Here is a 10537-nt window from a genome sequence, read left to right on the forward strand (position 1 = left end):
ACTAAAACATTTGAATGAGGATAGTTGTCTCGAAGTTATGCGAGTCCCTTTAATAGTTTTTGGAGTGAATGTTTTCCCATAGAGAAACTGAGATTAACACCCCCATCTAGCCATTTGAAATGCAGGCATTCTTCACGTTGATTATTGGTCTTGATAAAGTGTTATACAATGCACATAGGTGTATATTATCCTGGAGTCAGCTCTGCTTGAACATGGCACCGTAACCGACTGTGGATACTGTTGGAAGTCCACCTACTGATTTGAAAATGAAAAATAAAGCAGCTTTGATTTTACATTATGGAGCAAGGGAGATTTCTTCATGTTGTCGTGCATCTATTTATATTATTATTATAATTTATAAACCGCCAACAAATTCCGCAGCGTTGTATATCAGGCATAAAATGTGAAATTCACAAATTATTGAATAACTCTGGCCTGGGCGGAATATATTTATAATTTGGCATTTTTGGCTTACAGTTTGCATTTATAGGCCAGGACACCCCTCACTCCCAAGTGTTGATGGCACCCAGTATTCTGACCTCTGGTTCTACACCACTGATGTGATGGTTTGTACTGGAACGTGCCACTAACTCGTAAAATAGGGGGGGGGGAGACTTTTTACATCTTCTATATTCTCAAATCAGAGCATACTCAATTATGCTCCATATTTTTAAACAACTATTTAAATAACCCACTATGATAACATGTGGTAATTAGTAACACAAGCACCGAGGTAGACAAGTGAAAAAGAAATATAGTTGGACGTCACCACCCTCCTTTACGATGTGACGTCACGATCGCAGCAGTTGGCTGTCGGCCGGGGAGGAGCCGCCATTACTGTGCTCTGAGGGAAGCTGGAGGAAGGCGCAGTGTATATCCGCAGTGTTACCGCCGGCTGTGACCCCCATCTCCGCCGTTCAGTCTCTCCAGTCCCGGCTGTCACAGTAGGAGCATGGCGTGCGGGGCGACGTTAAAGCGCTCGATGGAGTTCGAGGCCCTGCTCAGCCCGCAGTCTCCCAAGCGCCGGCGGTGCGTCCCTCTCCCGGGCTCCCCGACCACCCCGGGCGGCCAGCGGTGCGGACACCGGCCGGAGAACCAGCAGACCCCGCCGGCCGCAATGACCCAGATGGGGACAGACCACAGGCTCACCCCAGGTAAAGGCCCAGCAGCTCTCCGTATAGCCTCACCGGGACCGATACCGGGCAGAGGGGGGAGGGGGGCAGAGTGTTACCGGGGAGGGGGGTGTAATGGTGGCCAGGAGGGCTCCATTTATACCAGGGACACAGCACTCCTTGCATTACACCCTGTGGCTGCATTATAAATCCCATGACGCTCTCCCGGCTCAAGGCTTTCGATAGTGGGAGTTGTAGTCCGGCCTCCCCTGGGGATGCCCCGGTTATGCCATCCGTGTGTTTATACCGTGCAGCCATTGTACATTTCATGTTTCCTTTGGCTGAGCATCATGGGAAACGTAGTGTAGAAGAGCTGCAGTACCGAAGGGCTCTGCCCAGAGATCAGTAACACAATGTATCGGCCAGTGGATGTGAGTGGCTGTGCTGTACATGCTGATGGCTATTGTCTGTCTTTGTGTCAGTCCATTTAGAATGGCTCTTTTTATTTCTGGTCTGCCAGGGTGAGGTGATTAATGCCCAGCTATTGTTTTGGTGATGGGCCTCTATTGGCTGCCTGCTACATATTTCTACTCTGACCCTCCCTTTGCATATTGCAATCCTTCAACCCCCCAAATCCCTACTTCCTTTCAGCATTTGCAGGTGGGAAGCCTGCAATCATCCTTTAATTATTTTTATCTTTTATTTTTTTTTCTACTTGATTGCAGTGCACAGTTTACCCCTGAGCAAAACATTTAATAAATAGTATCCACACACTATGATGGATAACATTTTGCACTAAACTGGTAGGCTGACATATTATCTTCACTTTACCTCGGATGGCATGACAAAAATGTGGGCTTATGTATGCATCTTTGCACTTAATGTTTTTGCTCCACATCTAATATCCCTGCTGCCTACCAATGCAAAATATTCAGTTGTAGTTCTCACCCCACCCCCCTTATTTTTTTCTCTTTTTTTTTTTTTTTTTTATATATCTGGAAACCTTCACTTCCTTCAGGACATTATTTTTGTTGTCCGTTTTTGCTGGTTCTCCACTTATTCTCAGAACTACAGAAGTTACTGTATCATGTTATGACACTATAATTTATTGCACCAACAGTAGGTTTATTATTACATACTATTCATAGACCACTAAACCGATTTTTCATGTGTTCATAATTGCAATTGAGTTTTAAATATTAACCTATATGTTAAGGATTGTATAAGTCACTGATGGATTGTATGTACAAGTGGTTTATGCACCAACCTTTATTTGTGTAGTGTATACAATGAACGAAGCATTGAACTAAAAATCAAATGATATGCTTTATTTATTTACAATGGCCCTGTTCTCCCTAGATGTATTTTAAACTGGTGTTCAGTTGTCCGAATGTTGACCTTTAGTTTTATGTGAAACATATTTGACTGTTAGAAAAGTAGATACAAGGTGTGATAAACCACAACTATTTTAAAAAGGGGGGCAGCTACATACATATAACAAGCGTCTGAAACTGAGTGGAAGCTCAAAAGTCAAAATAGTATGTGCGCTCAGAGTAAGTACAATATGCAATGCGTAATAAATTTATTATGAGTAATAACTCATATAAAATCACTTTATAAAAATAAATCCATATAAATAAATCAATCAAGACATACAATAATAGGAAAATAAAAATAAAACCTGAACCCACTGTTTACAACAATGCACAAATGAACTCTATATAATAGATAAATTTTATGCATAGTGTAAAGAGTATCAACCGGCTGCCTAATAGATGATACAACAATAAAAAGCAAAATAGTTACAATATATACGAAAATGTACACCAGAATAAAGTATTGGAATAACTAAACAAGTGTAAACAAGTATAGTCAAACACTCAAATATGTAATATGAAAAATAATAAATTGATTAAATACCTGCCTCGGTGTGGGCCCCCCACCGAGGTATATATCATCATATTTGACTGTTCACAAAATACTATTTAAGCTATAATTGCATTACTGTTTGGTTAGCGTTTAGCTAATCAACACACTATCTATTTTGCATTTTTCAAATAGAAAGGCAACTGAATTCCTTTTATAAGCTCACTCCAAGCACAACAAGTTGTATCGTTGCAAAGAGTATGGTGGAGAGAGTTAAGAAGTTCTTATATCCCTTTCCAGATTGGTGAATAATTAGCGCTGTTTGCAAAAATTTCTGCAGCTATGAGACTACCCCATCAGATCAGACATTAACATCAAAGAAGGCATTTTACTTCCTCTTTTGCCTTCCAAGATGCATCCATAATGCAATGTGTTAATTTGGGGGAGGGAGGGGGGCAGTGTGTTCAGTTAGAGGGAGGTCAGTGTATTAACTTGGGGGAGGGGGCAGTGTATTTTGATTTCTGGGCAGTGTATTAGAATGGGGTGAGTGTATTTGGGTCTGCATGGAGATGCTGAATGGCTGTGCAGCTTTTTGCCACACATGCTCAATAGCTTCCCAATGTTTTCCTATGGGAAAGCATTGGATTGACTGAGATCATAAAGCGAAGAACACACTTATAGAACTTCAAAATCAACAAGATAATGTTTTTTTTTTTTGTTTGTTTTTTTTTTACAGCTGTGCAAAAGCATACATTCACCATTTCAGTCCTATTACCAAACCGTTCTTAATATGTCAAAGTAGTTGGACTGAAACATTGCTTACAGGCAAATGCATGTCTCCTTAAAATAAATTTGCTCTTTTGTTTGCTTTTTAAGCCCTATGAGCGTGGGGACATTTGTCAGGCATATTTGTATTTTTTTTTTTATCTACTGTATTTTTCTAAATAAACCTACATTTCTATGAAAACTGAAGTGTTTTTTTTTTTTTTTTTTTTTTTTTGCGGCCCACATAAACTCGAACCTTGTTTATTTGGCCTGTGTTAGCCTTTGAGTTTGACATGCTTGCTGTAAATCAATACACATAAATTTAAGGGACACTATAGTCATCAAAACAACCTTGGCTTAATGAAGCAGTTTTTGTGCATAAATCATGCCTCTGAAGTTTCATCGCTCAATTTACTACCATTTAGAAGTTAAATCACTTTGGTTTCTGTTTATCCAACCCTAGCCACAGCTCCCTTGGCTGTGACTCTACAGCCTGCATTAAAACAAAAGGGTTTAACTTTCAATCAGATGTAACTTTAAAAGTTTTTATCTCCTGCTCTATAAATTTAACTTTTATTGCATACAGGATCTAGCAAACTGCAGGGTCTTGGAAACTATTAACAGAGCAGGAGATAAGAAATTAAAACTTAAAGCAGCACTGTCATGGCCGAATCCTTTTTTTTTTTTTTTTTTTTTTTTTTTTTTTTTTAAAACCCCCCTCCCGACTCCACTACATCTAATTGTCCACCTAGTCACCCCCAAAGCCTTCCATCTTACCTATTTTTGCATCTTTATTTCGTGCCCAGACCTAGGTCCTGGGCACCGCCATCTTTGTGTGGGTAGATGAAGTCCTTGTGGGACACATCATCTGCCCACACTAGATAGCGCTGTGAAATTCCCACGCATGCCCAGTTTAACACTTGGGCATGCGAACGGGAATTTCATCCATTCATTCGTCGGAAAGACGAATAAATGAATAGAAATTTAAAACAAATGAACGAAGACCTCTTCGTTCATTTGGTTTATTGCAAGGAGGGAGTTACCGGTGCGCAGCTCCCTCCTTATAATATGTAAAAATCGAAGCATCAGGGAGCTGTGCTCCCCTCCACTTCCTAAGCCCCCCATGTTCTCCCTCACTCTATGGGGGTCAATAGGACTCCCATAATAGCATAAGAGAGATTTAAAATCTCCCGAATGCCCGTTCTCGCTATGCCTATTGCCCCTATCCATGAGCAGCGAGTGGGGGCTCTAATGGGGGGGGGGGGGGCACCTACTCTGTGTCCTCCCTGGCTCACCCCCATGAGCAATCTGTGGGGCCCTAAATGACAATAGGGGGACCTATTGTCCTCCCCCTGGCCCCCACCCATGAGCGGCGGGTGGTGGACTTAAAAAGTAATCCATCTTCACCCAGCGAGGGCACCATGTAGACTAAGCTACACAGGGCTGGGAAAGGCTTATAAAGCCTTCCCACGCCCTGCAATTTCACTTAGAGCACTCTGGTTTATTCCAAGCCAACCAATCAGTGCTCTGATAGGTAAGTTTCTACTTTCACCTGTCAGAGCACTCTGGTTTAACCAATCAGGGTGCTGTGTCATTTTACACAGTGTGAGAAAGGTCTTTGGAATTTTCTCATGCTGTGTAATTTGACTCCTAACACTGTGATTGGTTGCTTTTTAAATTGTTCTCATTCTGTTAGGACCAAACTTGGTAGTTTCGCCGGCATTCTGCCTAAAATGACAGGACGTTCGTGAATACTGACAGGAAGCATCGCAGGAAAGGTAAGAATTGTGGGAAAATTTCTCTGACCACAGGAAATGGAGCACACTGGTCATAGATGGTCAGGCGTAGGAAACCTCCATAAGACAAATAGTCCATACTTTGTATTATGTTTTAAAGAAAACTAGAGCAGACAGGAAGAAATGAAGAACAGATCCTGACAGAGGAAGAGAAGAGGAATCGATTGGTGAAAGGTAAGTTTGGCATGACCGTGCCGCTTTAAACAGAATTTGCAATAAAGAAAGTATAAACTTTAGAAGACTCTTTACAGGAAGTGTTTAGGAAGGCTGTGTACATCACATGCCGGGAGACATCAAATTAAAGCCCCTTTTATGCTTTAAAAACAATATATAGTATGTGTTGGTGCAATAAATAATAAAAAAAATGCAAATTGCGGTTGACCACTAACAGCAGAAAAAAATAGAAAATTGCTTGTTCTAGAAGCTGCGTCGTTAAGGGGTTAAAGTGAACCTTTCATGTGATGTATACATACACACCGTTTTTTTGTTTTGTTTTTTGCTTTTCCAGTTCTAATTTTGACAAGATCTAAATCTGTAAATAAGTTTGCATATTTCATACATAGGTTATAACACTTTTATTGCAGTTAAAGTGATACTATTCATGTCATTGGTATCTTGTTTAATAATAAGCAGTCAGAAGAATTTTATGTGCTACAAGATTATGTTCTAAGCACAAAAAGTACTAATTAAAAAGCTCTTGAATGCCCTAATGTGACAAAATACCCTGTTTTATTGAGCACCAAACCATATTGGGTTATTCTTGCTACCATGCTTTTATTGTACTGATTCATATCATTATATTTGATATCTACGTAATCTGGTTACAGTAAACAACTTATTTTTGTTTGATATATTTTTTTTTCCCCCTCCTTCAGAACAAATCTTTCAAAATTTAAGGCAAGAATATACACGCTATCATAGGCGGAGGCAGTTAGTAGGAGCTTTCAATCATGTTGAAGCTGGGCCTTCAAGTGAGGTGCAAACAAGCTGTTCGACTCTCACAGCTCCAGCCTCTCCAGGTAAACTAAAACTGTCGTCTTACATCATATGTTATACTGACCGTGAATGTTTAATGCCTTTTAGTGTGTTGCCTGAATACCGCAATGCTTGTATAATCTTCGCTCTTGTTGTAAAGTCTTGCTTTGATTGGACATCACCCCTGCCATTCAATTTTACAGGTTCACTGGGAAAGAAGGACCAGCCAACCTTCAGCCTGCGACAAGTTGGAATCCTCTGTGAACGCCTTCTAAAGGACCATGAGGACAAAATAAGGGAAGAATATGAGCAGATTCTTAACACAAAGCTAGAAGGTCAGTTCCATAAACTGTATCAAACTATATAAGCATCATGTGTTTAAACTTGTAAAGGGATTCTGTGTAGGCATATGCAAATGACAAACAAAGAATCCCCTTTTTACCTCATTATTTCATTTTAAACATGGATTCCTTGGCGTTTGTTTGCAGTATACAACAGCTTTGAAACACAAGAGATTCAAAGCCAGTGAACCACTCATGGACAGCTGTTTTGTTAATGCAACTCATCAGCATGTGGTTGATTACTGGCTTCCTAGTGAGGCTTGTCGTTACTTGCGAAGCACAAACCTAGAAAGTTATGGTGTATTAAATACATTCTCTTGGGATAAATGCTTGATTTTCTGAAAGTCCTACTGCCTCATTTACAGGAACAGTCACGCTGTAGCAGTTGTGCTGCCAGGAGTGCCCTGCTGCACCCTTATTGTAAGTAGTCAAACTGTTTTAGAACATCTTACCTGGGCTCCACCAATTCTTTCGGAGAGGCAGAAGCTCCTAAGCAGGAGTTTTTGTTTGCTCCTTTGAGCTGAGCCTTGCACTGCCAGACTTGGCTCATATAGAGTGCTTCTGGCTCTCAGCCTGAAGTAGTGGAGGCGGACAGTGGTACCTGGGGAAACGTAATTTAAGCTGTCAAACATTTCTACAGTGGTTTGAATTCCAACTGGGGGAGGCAGTGCAGGCATTCCTGGCACCTTAACCGGTACAGACTGATCAAGTTGTGATGGTGCTTGGAGTATGTCTTTAAACATTCAGCTTGCTAGCCAGATCTCCTCCTCCTCCTCAAAAAAAAAATTAAAACTCCTTTTAATCCTCATTGATAAAGGAAAGATATATATATATATTAGTTTTTTTAAGATTGTGACTGAGACGTGGTCGTGGGAGGTGTATTGGATCAATGCTGATGTATTTTATACATTTACTGGCACTTCATCATTGTTTCTTGATGCAGTTATATTCTGTTTCACCTAATTGCTACCCGAAAAGCTGGATGTTATGACCGTGTTGGCCGGCAGAGAGAGTCTCTAAAAGAATAGTTAAATCTTAGAGATGCACTTTTGTGACATTATTCACTAAATTAGGGATGGCATCTCATTGCTTTTGGGAGAAAATCGATGGAAGATCCTAAGCTCCTATGAGAATGCACATGCTGACAAGTCGCTTTGGAGAATGGGCAGTTAGTACATGTAAAATGTCATATACCATACATAAAATAAATTACTAAACCTAAAGGAGACCGCATCGAGGCGGAAAGGGTGAGAACACGGGGCAAGCATGAATATATGTAGACCAGTTCAAGCCTGTCAAGTTAAATTGTAATCTAGTCACATTGAATATCCCACACTTTATGGAACAAAGATAGTGTTATTGAACCATAGCTTTCAATTTGTCTGTTAACTATCCTTGACTTTTTTTTTTTTTTTTTGCTGTCTATAGTCAAATATGGGGTGAGTGTCTTTAAAGCGGTTCTGTTAACACCCCAGTAATCAGATCCCCAGTGGCGATGTCACTGTTGGGGGTGTCTTTGCAAATTATGCAATGTTCCCCGACTGCTACAGTTCTGCTTTAGGGAAATTGGTTGCAGGGTAATATTTAAACACACATTATTTTTTGTTTACTGGTTGAGAGGTTATGATTGGTTATGACAACCAGCAGGTCCATGAGTCCAGATTGATAGCAGCCGTACCACTTTAACACCGATTTATGTTAAAAACCAAAAATAAAATAATTTATATATATGTAATCCAGCGCACTCGCTGATTCCCTAAAGAGCGATTTCAAGTTTCTTTTTCTTTATCAGAATTTTGATATGTGTATTTAATTACCATGAATACATCTGCTTCAAATAATCGTGTGTTTTTGTCATATATGTTTTGATTTGCTCTCACTTTTGTTGTAGAACAATATGAATCCTTTGTGAAATTCACACATGACCAAATAATGCGACGGTATGGAGCAAGGCCTGCAAGCTGTAAGTAACATACATATGTGCATAAAATTGTAATGGTCTTGAATAGTCCTTGATAGTGTTATATTGAGCTTTACTTTTTATTTATTTAACATTCCAGAGTGAGTGAGAGGGGCACTATAGGCTAAGAATACAATTTTCTTTTTATTCCTAGCCTACAGTTTCCCTTTAACGCCTAGTTGTAAAATATGATTGATTGAAAAGAATTACATTTAATATGTTGTTTCTTTCCAGATGTATCCTGAAGATTCCTTTTGCTGGGTTGCCATTTGTGACTTCATATTGCCACCTGCGTGTTGCCACTGTTTTATTTTTAACTTTATTTTTTTTTGCCATCCAGAGAATTTTAATGGCGACCCTTCTATTCTGTTTAAAAAAAAAAAAAAAAACACTCAAAAGAAGACTTAAATAAAACTTCCAACTGCCTACATGGACTTTTTTTTGGGGGGCGGGGTTTCCGCAGCCTTTTAAATTACTTCATCTGGCCACATACTGCCCTTAATAGCATTGAAAACATGGACAATTTACTTTTGAGTGATAATTCTCATTTATTTTGTCTTTGTGAAATGTTTATTTTGCAGATACTTTTGACTGTGTTTTGATGCACTACATTATGATTAAATCATATTTGGGTCAGGTATACCATATTAAACACACATTAAGGATGATGCAGGTTATTAAAGGGACATTCCATTGTCCAGGTACCAAAAGAGAATAATAAAAAAAAAAAAAAAATTATATATACATCCAGTTAAATGTGCATTCCTTTTTATTATGCCTTTTTCTCATTGGGGTGAATCTAAAAACCACTTGCAAAAGACTCCGATCTCATGTTTTCAGCCTTTGCAAGCCTTCTAACCCAACTCAGACTTTCTGTGGCTGTCCAATCACTGATTTGCCAATACAGCTCAATGAGAAGTCTTTGAACGGCAGGTACTCTGGGCATTTACATGCCTCTTGAGTTTAGCTCCACTGAGCTTAACAACCAGGAGGTAACAGGACCTGTTGCCCGATTGACAGCCAGTAGGATATCAAAGGTTAATTTACAAAATTGCCAATTTCTATTGAAATCTGCATTTTGTAAAATGAAGACACTCTCTCTGCACATAAAGCATTCCAGCAAGTTATAACGTGCTTTGTGTTTGGAGTGAACCTTTTAATTGAGTATAGTAGTGATGTAATTTTATTGCTGTACACGTAAACATACCTACTTGCTCTCAAATCTGTGTAAAACTGTATAAACCTCTTTGTTATAGAAACAGATTCATACAAAAGCATGTCCTTTAAAACCTATTGGGGAGGAAACTTTACGAAATCCTACTTATTTTTTTTTTTTTTTTTTTATAAATCAACCTGGAGTGTTGCATGTCTGTTAACTTGTTAGGTAGGAGAGATTGATATAGTGTATGTTCCCATGTTTGGTTAAGTGTTTATTCTGGGACATACTTTTAAGAAGTTATAAAAAGCATAGGGACCTCTGCCTCAATTGTACAATTTAAAAAAAAAAAAAAGTATGTGGTGTTTTTTTTTTTTTTTTGTAATGTTGACACAGTCAGCCTATTTTACGAAGTATGATTTCCATTTTCCAGTTCTTTTTAAGCAGACAAGCCCAATTCTAAAAGGAAAGCTATTCTATTCAAAGTCAATTTACTTATTTAATATGTATATGATTGGTAACACTCTCATGGATAAAGAATGCCTGTATGTGGCATCACTCCTTAT

General features: G+C 39.2%; 1 protein-coding gene across 1 annotated transcript; it reads left to right on the forward strand.

Annotated features, from left to right (window-relative positions):
- The first annotated feature begins 818 nt into the window (after window positions 1-818).
- On the forward strand, window positions 819-10108 carry LOC134593180 (akirin-1-like). Its single transcript, XM_063444568.1, has 5 exons — window positions 819-1154; window positions 6415-6558; window positions 6718-6849; window positions 8747-8818; window positions 9050-10108. The coding sequence occupies exons 1-5, from the start codon at window positions 953-955 to the stop codon at window positions 9058-9060; spliced, it is 561 nt and encodes a 186-aa protein (XP_063300638.1). The 5' UTR covers window positions 819-952; the 3' UTR covers window positions 9061-10108.
- Window positions 10109-10537: the final 429 nt, after the last annotated feature.

This window comes from Pelobates fuscus, chromosome 1 (assembly GCF_036172605.1).
Source record: "Pelobates fuscus isolate aPelFus1 chromosome 1, aPelFus1.pri, whole genome shotgun sequence".
Lineage (NCBI taxonomy): Eukaryota > Metazoa > Chordata > Amphibia > Anura > Pelobatidae > Pelobates > Pelobates fuscus.

Coding starts and splice junctions, on each gene's coding strand:
- LOC134593180 (XM_063444568.1), top strand. CDS start 953: ATGGCGTGCGGGGCGACGTTAAAGCGCTCGATGGAGTTCGAGGCCCTG. Junction 1,155..6,414: donor AGACCACAGGCTCACCCCAG/GTAAAGGCCCAG, acceptor CCCCTCCTTCAG/AACAAATCTTTCAAAATTTA. Junction 6,559..6,717: donor CACAGCTCCAGCCTCTCCAG/GTAAACTAAAAC, acceptor TCAATTTTACAG/GTTCACTGGGAAAGAAGGAC.